We start from the raw sequence: 19,835 nt of genomic DNA, 5'->3' as shown, positions 1-19,835 counted from the left end.
GCTTCTAGGATGTCCTTCCCAAACATGGACATGGTTCCCAGAGTTAAAAGTCTTGACACTGATATAACTCCACTGCACACCACACAGGGATGAGAAGTGACCTGATCAGACCAGTAATCATCGTCTCTTTGAAATATAAACCCCCAAACAGACACAGTGAACTAATTCTTACCTTTAAACACCAGGGATCACAAGCATCCTCTTCTTTTTGGGTATGTGGTTCAGCTGATGATGTATCAGGCATGTGTGGCTTGCTCTCCGTGTCACCAAATGGCAACTGCTTGTCAGCTTCATGTCGGGTACCCTACAGCATAGAGTTTGGCTTAGATCAGTGATCCTTCAAGTTTTGGAATCAGACATCAAACATCAGCCTTCAACAGGTGTCAAGAGGTCACTGCACTTTTCTATCACCCATCTTTTCATTGAAACAGCCATAAAATATCACTGTTGGAGACACTCTGCAGACAAGCTCACATTCATAGCAATGACCCATCAACTAGAGTTAGAAGGGGGCAATAAATTTATAATACATCCAAGTGCTCTGCCCCCGCAATGGCCTTATGCAACAAAACTTTCAATCCTGTATTCTGGATTCCCCAGTTCCACTCCTTTGATTTCAAAGATTTTGTTCCTTATCTCTAGGGTTGGACAGTAAGTGAGGTCAGGATTGGACCCAGTGTCCTAAACCTTTGAAACTTTGCTCAGGGAAGAAGATTGCGCTTTTGCACAACACACACCAAGCAAACTGGCTTATATTCAAAGATCTGTGAACTGGCTCACCTCTCCCAATGGCAACTGGGCCCCTGAAGCCTGAGGATCAGAACAAATGACTTCTATCACCTCTCGGAGGATTTCTGGGAAGTCGTCGAATGTTCTGATATAGAAAACGTTCTGGAGGTTCTGCTGCAGCAAGATGCTGTTGAGCTCAATGGGGTCAGCTCCTGAGACACCCACAGCAATGACGCGGATCCCTGAAATACATCGCTCACTCAACAGAAGCAAAAACGTTTGAGATCAGAGATTCCAAACACCTCATCACAATCTTCCTGCTAATAACCTCTTCTGGGATCAGGTACTTCAGTAGCTAATGTGAGAACTCAGCTGAAGCAGCATGTGTGAGTTATAGCAAACCAAGACACTCAAGCTAGGAATAGAAAGAAGAGAGGATAAAGGAGGGCAGAAAGCCAACAACGCGCTCCAAGTGTACACATCACATAACGTACCACTCTCAACCCCCTGGAAATTCATGAAGAACCAAGGTTTCAGGGAAATGCAACAGGACAACTCTTACCCAAAGCATGGGCCACTCTGGCTGGTGGCAACACGTCATCCTGGGATTGTCCATCAGTCACAAGCACCATCATGTGAGGGAAATCTGATCTCATCCCTCTGGAGGACTGAAATAACTCCTTTAGCATGTAGGCTATACCACGACCTGAGTAAACATGGAGACACACGGCATAAATCTGCCTAAGTATTAGGTCTGCAGCTGGGCATTGTGGATCTCCTTCCACAGATGGAGGAAAAAGGACATTCAGTGTGGTCCCATTGATGGATAGCAGCCCCTATCATAGGGCAATGTCTTTTGAGGGAAGACAGCAATAAATCAGGTTGGCTGAAATGGTTCAGGCTGAATTCAGGAGGTAGTTTTGGAAAGGAAAAAAAATCATATTCAGGAGATTCGAAGCATTTTTCCTATGCTCTAGGAATCCATGGAATTCCCATTTTCAAATTTCTTTTGAATGACTGGAAAGCTTCACAAAGAACTCTCCCCAAACTGAAATGGTTAAGAAGCCCCCAAACAGTATGGAAAGACTCCCATGAGGGGTAAAAAGTCTCTATTGACACAATCTCAATAAAAAGGAGAAGAGGTAAGGTTACCTAGGAATTTGCAGCCTGACCAGTTTCTTGTCTGCTTTCCCTAACCAGTCCCATCAGAATTCCTGTATCTTGATCAGCCCCATTTTTCTGTGTTCCTGACAATACCACTGAGCCAGGATGAGGTATATAAGCCTTCAGTTAACATACATGGGTGCCCCAAAGCTTCCCTTTATGTGGACTGGTGGGAAGATGTTAACTGGGCCATTTAAAATTAGAAAAGTTAAAACTAACTACTTTCAATTTAACATTACTGCTCATGTACCTTCAGGGAACCAGGTATACCCTACTGTCCTGCTGGGAACGAGCAGGTGGAGAGCGCTGTCTGTCTCTCAGCTTTTTAACTACATAAGACAAAAACGTCTGAATTTCTGAGATGCTAAGCTAATGAAGAGCTGTGCTATGTGTACAACAGAGGTGAACAAAGGACATTATGTGATGACACACCATGAAAATAGGACGCGGCACATTGTTTTGTTGTCAGGGTAACAAGGCAATAACCTTTGAAATTTGCTGACTAAAATGTGCATACAGTGGACAATAAGGATGCTTCAGCATCAACTATGCTTGCTTAACGCTTATGGGCTTTGTCTCCAAGCCATGTATAAAAACCTCTCTCCAGTGCAGGCAAGGCTATAAAATAATGGAGAGACACCCAGTAGTAAAACTAAGACAAGGATAAAGGACATCAGGCTAGTTGGAAAGACCATCCCTGGAAATAAAACTAAATTGGATCCTCTGTTCTCAAATTTTAAAGAACTTTGGGCCAGAGCATAGATGCGCTTCATGGTTTTGTGGTGGACTTGGCAGTGCTAGGTTAACGGTTGGACTTGATGATCTTAAAGGTCTTTTTCAACCTAAACGATTCTATGATAGCTTTCTAACCAAGTAAGTGGGTTCAAAACACTCAGACAAATGCTTTCTCTGGCCCCTAGCTTCTGTGTTGGGCCAGAAGGTCCACCCTATGTGTGCAGCTCACCCATCCACACCTGTTTTTGTGTTGCCTCCAGCATAGCGCAGTTCCTTGATAGCTTTCAGGGCACTGTTGCGGTCACGGTACTGGTTGAAGTAGAAGGCTGCCCTGGGCTCCTCACTGTATTGAGCAACAGCAACCTGCCAAAGAAAACGGGGTTAAAAACCATGGAGGGCTCGGGCACATAGCAAGAGGGCTGTCAGTAATCTACCTTGAGTTGGATAATATACCTAGTTGTGGTGCAAACAGGAGTGGAAAGAGATTGTGCTTCTTGCAGACTGAAACCAGCATACACTGAAGGATGCGCAAGGCACTACTTTGGACTCTCTAGTGCAGGGGTCCTCATACTTTTTAAACAGGGGGCCAGCGCGCGGATGAAGTGGCAGGCAGCCATCTGCGGCTGCTTGGTTTCCCCCCCCAACCGCAGTGGGGGGAGCAGGGGGGTTCTGTAAATACCGGGGAGTCGGATTGAGGACCCTGGGGGGCTGTATCCAGTCTGCGGGCCATAGTTTGAGGACCCCTGATCTAGTGCATCAGGGATTTCTGCTGGTGGATACAGCACAGGACCAATGGGAGACTGGTGCACTTTGGGCAGCTCACGGCTGGGTGAGAGCACCTCCTGCTGCAGCACCTCCCATGGCAACACCCCTTCCTGCTGAATTAAACCTCTGATCTCTGCTGACTGCAAAAGGAAGCCAGCTACTCAGCCCATACTATAGCCACTGAAATCAAAATGTCTTCATGTCCTCAGAATTATTTGCTAACCCAGGGTAACTTCATCATGTACCTAAACCTTCAAGGCTACCTGCAAGCAAAGAGTGCAAGAAGTTCCCATTTCCAGATCAACTGAAAGTGAGCTATATAGGTCTCCCTTGTAAAGGGCTAGTTAAAATACTGGATTAATTAAACAGAAATGACACAAAATTATCTACTGAGTCTTTCCATTGGCTTTGCTGAGTTGTCCTTTAATGCTGTAGGCTTTTCATTTGTCCTTGGGGTGTTTCACAGCATGGCCTGGAGGTCTGGTCCTCTGCTTGTCTAGAGGAGGCAGCTGATGGCATGTGCTGCATCTCCCATCTTGGCCCCCACCTGGGTCTCTAACCATTAGCAGTCTGCATGTGGGCAGAAATGGGGTCTTAGAGGGGGACATGCACCTGACACACCCCTGTGCTCCATAACCTAGACACCACTTCAGTAGGTCTGGAATTTACTTTATTCCTGATGACCTGATCTTGGAAAAATAACCAAGAAATGGAAATGTATCCAAAGGAGTAAGCTGACATTTAGGAGACTCTCATTCACGTCTTTGTTGGACACACATGTCTTTAGGTAGAGCACGTAGCCTTTCTGACCCACAACATGTGAGCAAGCAGACTACTCTCATCGCAGGGATGAGCAAAAGGGAACACTTGGAAGGAAAACACCTTCAGGAAACAGAATAACAAAATCTTGCCTGTGCCCCTTCAGGTCCAATCTTAGGGAAATAGGAAATGATCCGGAAGAGGAAATCCTTCACTTTATTGAAATTGCTCTGGCCAATACTCGAGGACTCGTCCACCAGGAACCCAATGTCTGCTTTGAACTTGCCACAGACTGCAGAGGGAAGAGAGGATCTCTGTAAGCTGGGGGGTCCTAAAGCAGAAGCATGTTTCTTTGTGTTCAGAGCAACAAAATAAACCAAATACCACTAGTGATGCCATATGTTGGTGAGTGAGCAGACAGCACCTTCACCCTACAGGGCAGTGCTGAGAGCTTCACTGCATTTTATGAGGTTTGTGTCTTCTCCTTCCCTGACATTGTTCCACTCTCACTACTCAATGATTAAAGACTAGTTTTGGCTCCTGAGATCAGAGAAGACCATGCTCCCTTTTACTTACTGCTATATCATCATCAAATCACACATGGATACACACTCACTTGGCACAGGGACAGTTGTCAGTGGTGTAGACACTACAGTTGTCAGTAGTGGGGTCTCTGGCTTTGGTGGTGGCTTTGTGGTGGTGGCCAGTGAAAGAGGAGTGGTTCCCACATTGCTGGGAGGTGTGGATGGGGACCTCATCATATCCAGCTTTGTCAAAGTCACTGGAGTGATTGGTGCAGGTGACTCTCTGTGATGTCCCACTGTAAGAGGAAAACAGAAAAGGTGTCTTTTAGACCTCTTTTAATTATGATGCCACTATCTAGCAAAAGCATCAGAAGGGTAGGCAAGCCAAGAAATTACTCTCAATAGCAGTTACCTAGGTAAAACTGCAACACAAGTCTTCAGCTTTCATACCTGTTTGTCCCAGGAGTGTTGTCTCTGGTCCCTCCGTATCTCCAAAGACTGGTCTTATAGAAAAAAAATACATTTCTTTGGTGCTCAGTCCTGTCACCCGATATGATCTAGAAGCTGCTGATAACAGTTCCTGGGAAAGATCAGAAGCTGTGAAAGAGGAAGAAACACACATTGACTGGGAGCCAGAGAAACTCAAAATAACTCGCATTAGCATCCCATCTTCTAATGACACCACCTTTGGCAAACAGGAGCTTGGGGACAAGGTAAGTCCTGGGCTTCAGAGCAGAGGCTCTTGGTAAGACATGTTTGCAAACTGGGATGGTCAGGTCCCAAACCAGAAGAAATAAGGTTGTTTGCATCTGACAAGGGAGTTCTTGAGTACATGAACAGGAAAAGAAAATGGGAATTTGTACAAGCGTTTAGAGAGGGCATTTGGTCCAGGCAGTGTCTGAGGATGAGCTCTGTGACAGACCAATGGTTTACAGCAGTTAGCATGTATAGAAACAGGATTCTATTTTTTTTTTTGTTTTGTTTAGAAATGATTGGAAAGTTCACTGCAAAGCAGAGTCAAACTTAGTTGAGAAATGTGGCCACATACAATAGATAGTTTTGATTTAAAATAATGATAGGAAAAATGTGTGAAAATGTCAGAATAATGTTTTGACATTTTATAAGTGTCTTATTTTAGAACTATCGAATGATGAGTTTTGACACTGTTCAAAGTGAAACTTTCACCTTTTCATTCTGAAATAGCATTTTCCCTTAAAAAGATAAAAAAAGTAGAAGTCTTTTCCATGGAAAGAAATTACATCAGTATAAATCCTGTGTTTAATTTTCATTAAATGTTCTCAATTACCCCCAAAAAATTTTGGATGGGAGGCTTTGCTCCTTTAAAAAAAAATCCCTCTTGCAGTTTGATTCAAACTCTCCTACTCCCCTCCCTCTGGGTAGGCAAGTCAAAATAGTAATAATTGGTTTAGGTGCCACACTACCTTGTCTGAGGAGATTTGCTGTATGAAACACAAGCTGACAGCTCTGATGAAGCACAGATCTATGGCAGCCCACCACTCACCCTGCTTGTCTAAACCCCCAAACAGGCACGTTCACCTACTTTTCCTTTTACAGCTATGCTGTTGTGTAGCACTAAATATTGTTTCATGTAATGGGGCTTTCACATAATGAGAAACTGCATGGTTACCACATGTGCTCCAGGACAGGAAGGAGACTTTGCTGGTGGACTGAGGTAGGGCATACCTGGATCATACACAGGGAGGGATGCCCAGCACAAGACTGACAAGCACATGCAGGAAAAGTCTGCATGCTTTGGAGAAGGAAGATAGTCTTTGACCGGGACAACTTTCTACAAAAAATGAAGCTGATTTGCAAGAGAGAGACTGTGAGGCTCAAGGTGCAAATGCAAGATTAAACGAGTATCTGTGGATTAGGTGGATAAGAAAACCATGACTTTGGTGCTCCATGGATAGTCAAGAGAAGGTAGAAGAGAGAGGAGGGCAGTGCCTAGCTGACCTTCTCCAAGGTTGTTCCTGTTACATGGGGGAGGAAGGCTGGCTCTGGATGGAGCCTCGTTGAAATACATGCACATTTGGTTTTATTTAACAGTGGACAGAGGGGGTCTACAGGTGGGATGACCTCAAGCTGTGTAGAAGGGGACCCAATCTTTTACAGGGCAGGCTGGCTAGGATCAGCCAGCAGAGGAGAGGGCACTAAAGAAGCTTAAAAGGGGGGCAAGGGAAAGAGGTAATGAATGAGTACTCATTTAGAAAAAAAAAAAAAAACAAGTTGTGGAGAAGAAAATTAATCAAGGCACCAAGAGACAAAAAAAACCAAAAAACCCAAAAAAACCCAACAAAATTCTTAATTGCCTTTATACACTAATTATGACAGCCTGGATAATTAAACAATTTAAATTGGAATTACTCACTTGTGAGCATAAATTTGATCTTGTTGGTACTATTGAAGTGTGGTAGCAAGATTCACCTAATTGGAATGTTAAATCAATAGTTGGAAACCTATTTCAGAAGGATCAATTAAGTGAGGGCACAGGGGGACTGTCAGACACGGTATTATCCATTTCTGAGCTGCTGACAACTCTGAAACCAATGATTTTTTAATAGTTACGGATTGGTATTTTAACAATATGGTACAGGAGGGGAACAGTTGCATTAGATCACTTGAATCACCCTAGAGAGCTGAATGTTCAGTTCCCTAATCACTTATCCTTAATATGCAGAGCAAAAAAATGATGCCACCACAGGAGACTTCATCCTCGGTGACATAAGCTTTAAGTCTTAAGCTGCCAATAGCAAAATGTTCTTGGAATTAAAAAAAATGAAAGCTGATGACCTGGTAACTCAAAAAGCATTGCAGGGACCACAGGGGAATAGTGTCAGATTCGTTTTCTTTATCGACTTGTGAAGATGAACAGATCCCTTGCAAAAATGTAGTGGCTGAAACAACGACAGGAAACTTGCTATATTAAACAAAGCTTAAGCCCACTCCAGGAAAAAGAAATATAGCTGGTGCTTTAAGACAGCAAACCCTGTAAGGCCAAATTAACTGGAAGAAGAAATAGACGCTAGAAATTGTGAGCAATGATTAAGGAAGTTTTAAAAGCTCTTTACCATATAGCAAAGCTTTTAAACAGATAAGAATTAGGGTTGTATGGATGACAAAAGCCAACCTTTTTTGGCTCACTGCAACTATCCCTAATGGACAGGTAGTGACTCCAGAGGAAGAGAGACTGATAATAGCAACCAGCAGGCTTTTTCCTAAGCAATTTTCATGTCTCTTTTTTCTTCCCCTGAGGATTTTGCAATGGTTGAATGTGTCATCTTGAGAGTCTCCTCAGTGGGGCAGCTTCCATTTTCCGCCCCCCACCCCGTCCTTTTTCACCCAAATGAAAAGCTGAGATGACAGGACATGATCTGTGGAAGCCCCCAGGGTCAACTTTTTGTTCTTTTGCTAAACAGGGTGCAGATGGGTTCAAAAGAATGAACAGTGTTGGTGCCAACGGTGACAGCATCATTTACCCCAGGTCAAAGTGGGCAGCACCTGGAGACACAAGTCATGACACTTGAAGGAAATAGCAGCCACTTAAGGCTGCTGGTGGAAATTTCCCCTTTAATACCTGCCACTTGCATCTTCTGCAGCATCAGCTGGCTCTAAAACCAGGTACTTAATCAAACAGACCACAGGGCAAGCCAGATACATGCATGCTCCATCCTCAGATCCCCTTGGGTGAAGAAGCATCTCACACAGGAGGGGACTGGGCCAAATTACAAGCCATTCTTCCTCCCATCACCAAAAAGCATTACCTGAGGACAAGCGCCACGTTAGTAGGTATGTGGATGCTCCAGGAACAGCCATCCAAGTCAGCAAAACACTGGTCTCCGCAGCCTCCTGCACTGTGAACTCAGTCACTTTGGGTAAATCCACTGTTGGAAAACAAAGAAACAAAGCCTAAGGTGGGTAGAAGCTACCACCAAAAGCTTGATCAAGCTGAAAGGAAGCTGATGCATCCTTTGGGAAGCACAAATCCTGGCCCCACTGAAATCAAAGACAATAAGTCCAGACAGAAATGATGAGCATGAAGCACATCTCCACTACATTTCTTCATGGCTCCAGGTCCTGTTGAATCTCTCAGATGATACCTACCCCAGGGTGCAAAGATGTGTGTACCAGGAAACACGTCTTAAGCCTGCAAACAGCTTTGGAGACCTTCTGCCTCCTAAATTAGCATCATGTTTCTGGTGAGAGGAAGGAGTCCCTACAGCACTTTAGGGGTTTTCCAGAAAGCTAAATCAGATCCGATCCTCAGCTGGTGGGAACTGGTGGGTTTTTAGCAAATAACTTTTGGCAGATCTTGAGCCTGAACTGCTGTGTGTTTCTCTAAACTGACTGTGAAATCTGAGCTGCTGGGATAGGCAATAAAGTTTTTGCCTTCTCACTTGTGTCAGGTGCTAGTGCTTCTTGAAACCACAGTGTTTGCTCCACACCCCTGACCTTCTCCAGTGTTTGGTCTCCAAATCTGCCGATTCTACAGCATCAAGTCACATGGTGCCCCAGCATCATGAGAGTTGTTTGCCTTTATCTACTGGAAATGGTCAAGATGCTGTAACTAAAGAGGTAATTCCAAGATAATTTGTCACAAAACCAGCATCCAATGGTGATTATTGGCAGGAGAAGACAGGCAAACTCTCAGTGGTTCTCGGTAATAGGAAGAGAAGACCAATACATGTTTTCTGGCATGCTGGCTGGTGGCACCTGAGAAGTAAGGTGTCTGTTGGCCAGTATTGCTCTTCTTCCATCCTCATCTCACATCATAGCCCCTAGGAAGACACAGCCCCCAGCACTAATGTGGAGATGCGCTTGTCCCCATCCAGTGGTCTTGTACTCACAGGTTTTGGCTGTGAGGAGTGTGGGGCTTCCTTTCCGTCCCCTGATCATTGCAGACATGCAGATGGTGTAGGTGGTGCTCTCCTTCAGTTTGGAGATCATGAAGGAGTCTGTTTCTGCTGCAACCAGCTGGGAAGTTTCCAAGCCACCTAAGAGGAGACATTCCAAAACCCCACAGCATACACAGAAAGGGCAAGGTAATTGCTATTAACAATCATTGTTACAGCAGCTTCCTCATACAGATCCTGTGGGACCTGGCTAGGGAGGAGGGTTATGAACTTATTTTTCATCTGGGGAAACTGAGGCATGGGCAGGTGAGAGATCTGGTCACAAAAACATCACATGTGCTGCTGGAAGGAAGCCACTTCTTTGACTTCCTAAATCTGAACTATGCCTACATCCAAACGGCATCTTTGTTAGAGACTAAAACCTGGTTCACAGGGCTTCAACCTGCTGCCATAGACGTTGCAGTCCCCAACTACCCTGACCATCTGTGGAAAAAGGAATAAGCTGAGCTAAGCTTCCATTTTTGGGGTTCCTTGTGCTCTGTCCTCATACTGCACCTAGGAGACCAGGTTGCTTACCATCAAATGGCACCCAGGATATCTTATAGTGAGTTACTCCAGGAAGCCTCCTCCAAGACAGCTTCAAACTATTTACACCAGTTTCAATAATCTTCAAATCTTGGATGGTTTGGATGGGACTGGAGTCTGCAAAAGATGCTGCAAAAATGAACCAGGGTAAGATGTCTGAAGTAACAGCTGAAGGTAAACATCATCAGGTTTGTGGCTCTAAGCTATAGAGCTGAAGATGTGAGTATTGATGCAATGTCTACTTTCCAGACATTATCCAGGGACGCCAAGCTTTATTTCCTAATGAATCCATGGACAGGAGCACTGCAGTTGAGGGAGTTCATCCACATCTCTCACTGCCTGCACTAAACTCTGGTGACATGACACAGGGACATGAGGAGGGGGCCACGAGAGGACAGATCATCCAGATGCATCTTCAAACACCATGGGGAACTGTGATTCAGACAAACTCATGTGAAAAAGACACTGAAAGGACTCAGGACCCCAAGTTTGAAGAGGCAGAGCCACAAATCAAGAATGCATGCTGGTGAGTTGACCCTGAGTGGTGCCTGCAGAGAGGCTCCTGCCTTTCTGAGATGGCTGTGGATAAATAAGACTGGGGACCACGTTAATACATCCAGGGCTGCCCACCTATGGCAAGCCTATTTGACATGCCAGGGGGACCTGTCCACTCCTACCCATGGGAACAGCTGTGGATTATTGCTACCAGCTATGGGGGCTGCTCATGTCACTCCACCGTTAATGTGCAGTGCACAAGACCATGAATCCAGTCTTTGCAACCCAACGCAAAGAGGGTGGTTCCACCAGGACATACCTGTGCGGTGAGTGAGAGTCACCTCCGGCCCCTCAGCCTTGCTGAAGACAGCCCGAACGCTGACTTTATAAAGGGTGTCAGGCAGCAAGTGGTCAATCCGGTAAGCCAACACTCTACTGCCCAGGTACTGAGTCTTGGCAACCTGTTCTTCTGTCAAAAAAAGGGATACTTCAGAGCCTGTAGTTCACCAGTGAGGCTGGTGGCATCCCCTCCGAAGGAAACAGCCATTCCTTGCTTACTACTGTTTCAGAACTTTGAGGATTACATTCATAAATAGAAGAGCATGAACACAAAGAGAGAAGGAGCCATTGCCAACAGGTGCAGGCTGAGGACCATGTTTCTCAATACTGAGACCTCTCCTACCTGAGGCAGTAGATCAGGAGTTTAGAAAGATGCTTCCCTTGGCCACAGCCACAGGCATGGGTCTGTGCCAGGAATGAGCATGTGCACCCTTTCTCTGCTCACCTTTGCCTGCTCCCACAGGGCTCCAGGTGACTTTGAATTTGGTGGCAGCTGCTGTGGCACTCCACGCCATAGACAGGCTTGTGCTCGTGTAGGACATCACCTTGAAATTGGAAACGTAGCCAAGAGGAGCTGCAGGGTGAGAATAGTATTAGATAGTGTCCTTAGTGCTGTCCAGCAGGGCTCCTCATTGGCAGTATAAGCAGGCCAAAATTATATAAAAAGGTTAAAAGTGGTACCTTTGCTTATCCTCAGTGTCTCATCCTCCTCACCTGCAGAGACACCAGTTTGTACTGCTTGAGGTCTGGGCTGTGCATGTACATCCTACCTCCCTTAGCACCAAGGAGCATGTTCTGCTCTAGATCCATGTGGGTGCACCTCTGCAAGCCCAGGACAGGCAGTACAGGGATGCAGGGAGTCAAGGGATGCAGATCTCAGCGCCCCACCTGCCACTGCCACCGCCTGTCACTGCAGGGTGAAACATCCACCCAGAGATCCCACAAGTGCTGACCATCCCTGTTTGCCTGTGCTCTTCTTCACAAAGGTCAACCCATTATCTCCATACTGTATTCCAGGGTTGCTAGTCACCTCTGCCATTTTAAACCTCTCCAAGCAGAGTTCTGGTACTGTGTAAATCTTGCCTCTGCTTTCTGATCATCATGCTCAGCACTGCTGCCCCCCACCTCCTGCCAAGATGCAGCAACCAAGAAGTTTTCTATGGAGGGACAACTTTGGCCATCAAACAGACCACCATCTTTCCCTATTTTACATGAAGAATTTGCATCTTCTGCATCTTGCCAGGCAACCTGATCTTCCAGTATAGCCCTTTGGAGTCCCCCCTTCTTTGAGGAAGGGGACAGCCCTTGTCACCAGGCAGAAATGACCACATTAGGATGTTCCTTTAACTCCCTATGGCTTCATATGGCAGAATTTACCCAGGTCTCATCTCCTTTCCAGCTAGACTCTTTGACCACAATGTTGAAGACTTTGGCCGTTGGTCTGGATTTTGGGAGGCCTGGAAGCTCAGGAAGCACAGATTGGGCCGTTCGTATCTGAAGCTCTACCCAAGCCCACAGCGCATGAACAGATCCACTGCAGAGCACACATACTCCAGTTTGCATCTGAAGACTCCCAGGCAGAAAATCTAAAGCATTTGGGATTCACGGTCTCACCCACCAGGTGCAGCAGGTTGGCTGGGCAGAGGACCACCACCACAGTGCCCCTGACATGAGGGGCAGATGATGGGAGTGGGGTGCAGGAGGTACAGTGTAAGGCCTTTGTAGGGATACACTAAATTGAACCAGATGTGCAAGGGCTGTATGCTGTGGTAGCTACTTGTATACCCTGACCATACTCACATGTCCTGGCTGAGGTTGTGATCCCTGGTCCCTCCACCGAGCCAAAAAGGACATACAGGGAAATCACGTACTCAGTGTCATGGGCCAGGTTGCGGAGCTGGTAGGCTGTGATCGACTTGTTGAGGGCCAGCTGGCGAGGACGGTCTTTGCCAAAGAACTCTTTGGAAGAGAGAAAATAAAATAGAAGAGAATAAAGACTGAAGAGTCTGGAAAGCAGCTCTGTTACATACTGGGATAGACATCATGTTTTCCCTGGCAGTCCATCTCCAAACCAACCGAACCTCTGTTGTAGAACACTCATATGTACACTGGGGCAAGAAAGAGTTTTCTTGTTGTTATTTATGTGGGAATTCAAATTACTAAAGGATCCAAACCAGCTGAGAGGAACCAAAGGAATCAAGCCAGCTCTCACATACAGGGCCCACAGCAATGTTGGCACAGTCTCTGTCCCTCCCCAGTATCTGCAGGGAGTTTTGCAAAGCCTCTGTCCCACTATTCCCCAAGGACCAGGCAAGGTGGTGTGGGACTCTTGCTCCATGTGTTGGGCTGGGGTCAGGCTGAACATAGCTGCTGCAGGGACCCTGCTTGCTGGCATTCTGGATCAGTTCAGGAATAATTTATGGTTTCAATTCATGTCCTGAAGTTGTGGGAGAGGGTGGTCAGAGCAGTGAATGAGCTGGACCTGTCCTTACACCCACCATCTCTTAGGCTCCCAGTGCCTGATCTCCCATGCTGGGAGATGTGCCAATGGCAGGGAGGTTGGAACTAGGTGATCTTTAAGGACCCTTTCAACCCAAACCATTCCATGATTCTGTGCTACAGGAGGTGAAGGTGATGCAGGCTGGAGGAGAGTGGGATCTTACCTGGTGTAGGACCCCAAGCTACTCTGTACCCAGTGGCCCCAGCAACCGAGTCCCACGAGACCAGAGCACTGTTGATGGATATATCACTCACTTTCAGCATCTGAACAGTGCTCGATGCCACTGCAAGAGAGCAGAGTTGCTTGGTTTCATCAAGGTTCCATCAGCTCCTAAGTGGCCCCCCAAAAGCTGTAATGACCCAAATTGTTTTCTGCACCAGATGACAGGCAGAGTGGTGACTACAAATGACACCAGCTCTGTGCTGCCAGCACAGCCTGACCCCCATCCATGTCTTCTTGGGCTGCCTCCCACCTCTGCTGCACAGCACTCACCTGTCATTGCTTTACTGCTCACCACTGGTCCTTCAACATCCCCAAAGATGGGATTGATGGTGACGGTGTACTCTGTGCCAGGCTGCAGCCCCTGGATCATGTAGTAGCTGTAGGTGTTGCTGAGGTTCACATCCTGGATGCTGCCCTCTGCAAAAAGAAATGATGTCTGGGCTCCCCTGGGTCAGACCAAGGAGGACCACCCTTGCTTGGGTCTCCTTGCCTGGGAGGGAGGTGGGCAGTCCTGCAGACAACCACTTGAGAACTACACAGTGCCTAAGATTGAATGGCATTTCATCCTCCGGGCTTGCACATGTGCCAGTGAGATCCTCAAGCTGAAGATGGTAGAAACAGGGCTTAGTGCAACAAGCACAAATCTTGGTTGGGGACCTAATTCTATACAGGTAGAAATAATCCACAGCCACTCGGGCAGACCTCAGTGATCATCAATAGCCCACAGCAACTCAGGGGTTTGCAGACCAAAGAAAATAAATCAGGTAGCGACACACAATTGGCCACATATGGGTCTGCAAGCAGTCCCATTAAGAGGGTCCACACTCTGCCCAGCCCTGGGTGACTGGGTGCTGTGTCATCTTGCCTACTCCGCAGGATGCTGAGCCAACTGATGCCACAAAAGACATTTTCTCATTTCTGTGTTCTTGTTGGGGACTAGAAACTACTCAGCTAAACCCCCCCGGCACGGCAGGAGAAGAGTTAAAATCTAATCCCTGGGGATCACGCGCCGTTTCAGAGAGGCAGGGAGGCACAGTCAGCAGTAGGTTGGGGTTTGGGGGGGAAAGCTGACATTCGCAGTTTGGTCACTGGAGGGTGCCATGTCCTCATCTTCTGCTCCACCAGCACCCTGAGCCCCATCACCCTTCTCCCACCCCATGCCACGCATGGACCTTCTCTTCACATCAGCCATTCTCTGTCTTAGAAGTCAGAGAAATCCACCCCCCTCCAGTGCTCGGGGCCGCTGCACTGGGATGGGCAGAAGGTGTCTGCGTCCCAGCACCACTGCACCCATAACACATGGCCCCGGGATGGGATGGAGCATGGGGGGAGGGCCACGCAATGCTGGGCAGAGAGGGTGGGCTGCCCCTTGGGATTTTGCCACTGGTGGATATGGGGTGAACTGGTACCAGGTGAAAGAGCTGCTCAGAAAGAGCAAATCCAGAGTGGAGGTGATGTGCACTTGCTGCTTCAGCTGAGGATGTCTCACACTGTCCCCTCAAGAAGGGATGTCCCCACTCCAAAGACATGGCAAGCTGAGCACATGTGTGCTCCATTTCTAGCTGGGGTATTGAGCAAGGACTGGGTAAACAGCTCAGTTTTGGGGTACACCATGACTTTTTCCAGAGAGACATTCATTATAAAACAATAAAAGCGGTTTTGTATCTTCCCTGTAAAGAGTGTTCCCTTCTGATGACCTTTGGAGCTGTTTTCCAATTAAGCCCCCCTCCCCTGGTGGGAGATGTCTCCTCATTTCATAACCAGGATTGCTGAGCCAGAGGAGAGTGTGCTATTTATTCAAAGCCTGTGATGGAGCCCAGGTGTCCTGACTTCTCATCTCATCTTTGAACCACAGAAATATCCATCTCCCAAGGCCAAAATATGCCATCAAACCTGAATGTCTAACTTCTGCTCCCCACTTCGCACAAAAATATGTTTGTGTTCAGGGCAAGGGAGAAGCTCCAGCTGCAAATGCTGATCTGTCTTCAAACACCAAAATTTGTCTCAGAATGAGGATGCATTATGGGATGCTAGGAGATGAAGCCAGATCTTACTGCTGCAGAGAAAAGCAACAAGCACAGGCACTTCCAGTCTGTAATGTGGTAGTACCTGTCCTCCCAAAACAGGGGTAAGCCCATATGCTCAGGGGCTGTGTGATATCTAGCTCTGCATGGAGTATTTTACCAGCTTCTCTCTACCTATTAACCCTTTCCAAGGCTACACAGGTCCAGTAAACCTGGAACTAATCCCATGTTAAAAGGATGGGTACCTGTTAGCCTGCTTTATGCAGAGCCAGAGAAGGTATTTTTGCATCCATGGCAGTTTACCATCAGCACCCATGGCATAACTCTCTGTTGCAAGCTGCTGATTTATCTCCATGTACACAAGACTCCACCATTCACAGTCCACAAAAAACCTGGCTCCCTCTCGTTTCTCATTGCATGGCTGGACAAAGAAGTTGTCATTGCATCCAATGCCTTGGGGACCTCACAGCTCCTGTCTCTTCATCTCCCAGCTCACTGATGCACATACCCCACCCCAACGTATCTACCTGCTGACGTCCAAGTAAGCCTGTACCCCGTTGCTCCCCGGACAGGGCTCCACCTTGCCTGGAGTGTGTCAGTCGTTTCGTTCTGCAGCAAGATGCTTTTCACAGGCAGGAGCTTCACTGGAATGAGGACAGGGAACAAATCTTTCAGAGCACGCACTTGCCAGTGGAGGACTTTGCTGGCTGCCCTCCCTGCACCACTGTTCCTCCAGCTCATCTGTCAGAAGGAGAGGGATTTCCAAGGGCTCCTGCCCTGCCTGACAGGCTGAAGGCATCTCATAAAAGCAGTGGTGAAAACAACCAGATCTGTAACCATTGCTTTCCAGGAACAAAGCCTCTAATGCATCAACCTCACTTGCTTTATGCAGTGCGGGTGCAAAATGGCAGGGGAAATGAGGCTCTGGCAGATCTCCCACCCTTCCTCCCAAGCAGCCTGATGGTGTTTTGAGGGTGTCCGTGCCCATGCATGTCATGGGGAAAAAGAAGGGGTCAAGGCTGGAGTTAGAAAGGACCTGTTGAACACTTTCCCTTTGATGCACATGTAGTTGCAGTATCCACCAACTGTGAGGTGCTTATCAAGAGTAACGGGTTTGAACACGGTGCCCAGGGCAAGAAGGAACCAGCCACAGAATCAGACTTCTTACATGTTCTCCCTACGGCAGCTACAGGCTGGCTTGGCCCCTGGGGGTACACGGCATAGATGCTGATGTTGTATTCTCTATCCTCCTGCAAGTTGTCCAGTACATGGGAAGAGACATCACCCCGCAGAACCTGCTTGTAGGTCATTCCTGGTCTGTTGGCTGCAAAACCAAGGAGAAGAGTGATGGTAAAGCCTTCCCACTGCCTGTCTACATCCCATGTCTTCACCACATGGTGAACAGCATGTACAGGAGCTGGCTGAAGGGCATGGTTGAAGTTCCCCAACCCATGTGGCGTGGCTGAAAGTTGTCTGTAACTAAGGCTTGATATATCCATGCTGTCCCAGCCCTCCAGATCACACAGAGGTGAGTGTGAGCCATACCAAACGTTTGAACTCACCCCACATCCACACCAAAGCAGGCAGTTGAAAAACATCCACAGTAGGTCTGGATGTGACAATGCAAATGGTTACAAAGCACCCACAGCAGCATCCCCATCTTGTTCTTCAAAAGAAAGTCCTTCAAAGGACTCTTCTCCTCTCTCCTGCAGGAACCACACTGTCTGGAAAAGACTAACTTGGACTCCTTCCAGAATAATGCCAGGAGCTCTGTGGTGCATTGCTCCTTTGACAAAATAGCATCTTTCCTGTCCTTTGGTCACTGGTCCTTTTAAAACAAGCTCCAAGAAAAATTAATAAAATCTGAACTCACCTCTGGGGATGTAGATCTTGTAGCCCTCCAGTTTTCCCAGTGGAGGTGTCCAAGACACTTTCAAGCTAAAAAGTCCTTCTTCTATCACACGGAAATTAGTGACTGGAGGCACAGGTGCTTTAGAATACAAAAATATTGCAGAAATTGATGTGACAGTGCTGTAATAAGGTGCCATGGCAAAGAGCTTGGAAAATCTTTGGTCTTTAAGGACAGAGACACACAAAGGTGAGCAGCACCAATTCTTCCTATTCTGCTAGCTGTTTCCTTAAAAACAACAGTTACCCCTCTACCAAACCCTGTCCACTTGAAAAGTGAGCTGAAAACCACCAAGATAGAATGATTCCGGGCTTCCTTTTTAAACGGTGTTGGGTACTGAAATACCTACCCACAAGGCACTTCCTCATGAGCAGAGAAAACTGCAGTGGTTTCATGCAGACTGAGCAAGGCACATGAATCAAACGCTACTTGTGCCTATGGATACAACTCTTACAAAGGGGAGCCCATTTTGATCCAGCCAGCCATGGCAGACAGATTTATAGCTTCTGCCTCTGGCTTCATGTTGGGGATAATAAGAGAAGGGATCAAATGAATTTATTTCCACCCATAAAGACATTCCATCTTATTCTTGGCAAGTACATATGAGTCAACCTCATTGAGGCACTTTATTTATTCATCCTGTTGGAGATTTTCCCTCAAGAAGACAAACAACTTAAGACGTTGCAGAGAGTTGGGGAAGAAGCAAAAGACAAGGAAGAAAGGAATAATTCTTTTCAAAATGCCTCGGGCAAAGCAGACTTGGTACTTCATCCAAAACAGGGAGGGAAGTGGAATTAGTGCACCCTTTAAACTCTAAAAATCCCTTAAGTGGTGCAGAGACTTCTGAGACAAAACCTGCTCCTTTCATCACATCTGACAATGTCTTGCACTCCAGGGTTTGGCCAAGAGTGAATTTGCTCCTTTGTTTCCAAGAGCCTTGTCATTACAGCCAGCCATGTGACAGCAAAGGAATTTGGCACGGCAGATTGCAACCTAGATCATTTCATGAGACCAGAGATCACTGCTTGGGACATTTCCTAAAGGCCATGACCATACCACCTTGGCATTCACCTTGAGTGAAATGAAGCCTTAATGGCATGCATGGTGCTCGCCCAAACCTTTGGACCATCGACTTCTGAAAAAAAAAGTTATGGAATATAACCTTCAGAATATACTTCTCTTCATACAACTCGTGTCTGTGTTTCTCAAACCATGCTGTCCAAAAGCTTTCTCATTCCAGGTACATGGCTTTTACATTAATTGAATCCCAGCCTGGATTCGTTAAATCCTGCTGGTTATTAAACAAGATGATGTGAGCTACTCAGCAGGCTGCACCCTCTGCTTTGAAGTGGGTTAACCACATGGGTTGCTCTGCATCCACTCACAGTCCTGCACCCCACACCATGGACATTTGCACAGAAGTTCCTTCTACCCATCCCTGCCCATCCATCCCCCACTTCTTGTACATACTGTTTTGGGGTGTTTTTTTTCCTGGGTCCACACAGACAAAGAAGACACGGGGATGACTGCAGAAAAGACACTCACTTGTCTTGCCCTTGACAACTGCTGACTCCCCAAGGGCATCTGCATAGATGGCCCTCACTGTGAAGACATACTTGGTGTTGGGTTTCAGATCAGCCACCAGCACGCTGCTTTTGTCACCGTCTACCACAATCTGTCACACAGGGGACAAAGGACATAATTACATTCCTATAACAGTAGAAGACCCCCATGTTGGGAACAGGTTAGGAGCATGAGGCTTCACACCTTATACAAGGTGACTTCCATGAGCAGGAGCCTCTTAAAATGCACTAACTCAGAATGTTGCAATCCTCTAATGATATCCAGATTCACAGTGGACGTACGAGCACTGAGACAGGACAGCATGAAGGGTGGGTTTCATGGGATAGGCCACAAAACACTAGATGAAGATAGATGTGTAAGATGATGCGTAAGGTGGTCCCCAACCCTCTTGAAAACAGAGGAAAAGCTACCACCTCTGACAAAGAAGATTTCTTTTAAGCTCATAGAGTAAGATTTCAATGTAACCCAAGGGCAAGACAGGTGGAGACATAACTTCTGTGTTTTCACTATGTTCTTATGAGATTCTGAAGCAACCAAGGCCGATCATTCTTGTTAAACACAATCTTAATAATTAATACAATTAATAACCTTAATAATTTATGCTTCCATAGCTTTTTTCTATTATTA

At 46.7% G+C, this 19,835-nt stretch overlaps 1 protein-coding gene across 1 annotated transcript in view; it reads right to left on the bottom strand.

Moving 5' to 3' along the window:
- LOC308066324 (uncharacterized protein) overlaps window positions 1-19,835 on the bottom strand; it is a 117,807-nt gene that overhangs the window by 75,112 nt on the left and 22,860 nt on the right. Inside the window, exons 8-26 of the mRNA XM_080393454.1 lie at window positions 19,170-19,299; window positions 17,589-17,705; window positions 16,884-17,039; window positions 16,243-16,359; window positions 13,962-14,108; window positions 13,633-13,752; window positions 12,770-12,928; window positions 11,415-11,543; window positions 10,950-11,099; window positions 10,127-10,264; window positions 9,545-9,691; window positions 8,462-8,581; window positions 5,127-5,273; window positions 4,769-4,972; window positions 4,305-4,444; window positions 2,868-2,991; window positions 1,292-1,435; window positions 781-971; window positions 173-304 (exon numbers count right to left, since the gene is read on the bottom strand). Coding sequence (XP_080249580.1) covers window positions 173-304; window positions 781-971; window positions 1,292-1,435; window positions 2,868-2,991; window positions 4,305-4,444; window positions 4,769-4,972; window positions 5,127-5,273; window positions 8,462-8,581; window positions 9,545-9,691; window positions 10,127-10,264; window positions 10,950-11,099; window positions 11,415-11,543; window positions 12,770-12,928; window positions 13,633-13,752; window positions 13,962-14,108; window positions 16,243-16,359; window positions 16,884-17,039; window positions 17,589-17,705; window positions 19,170-19,299 — 2,712 coding nt within the window. The remainder of the gene's footprint in view (window positions 1-172; window positions 305-780; window positions 972-1,291; window positions 1,436-2,867; window positions 2,992-4,304; window positions 4,445-4,768; window positions 4,973-5,126; window positions 5,274-8,461; window positions 8,582-9,544; window positions 9,692-10,126; window positions 10,265-10,949; window positions 11,100-11,414; window positions 11,544-12,769; window positions 12,929-13,632; window positions 13,753-13,961; window positions 14,109-16,242; window positions 16,360-16,883; window positions 17,040-17,588; window positions 17,706-19,169; window positions 19,300-19,835) is intronic.

This window comes from Falco punctatus (assembly GCF_963210335.1).
Source record: "Falco punctatus genome assembly, chromosome: 6".
Lineage (NCBI taxonomy): Eukaryota > Metazoa > Chordata > Aves > Falconiformes > Falconidae > Falco > Falco punctatus.
This window is presented reverse-complemented; position numbering and strand designations above follow the sequence as displayed.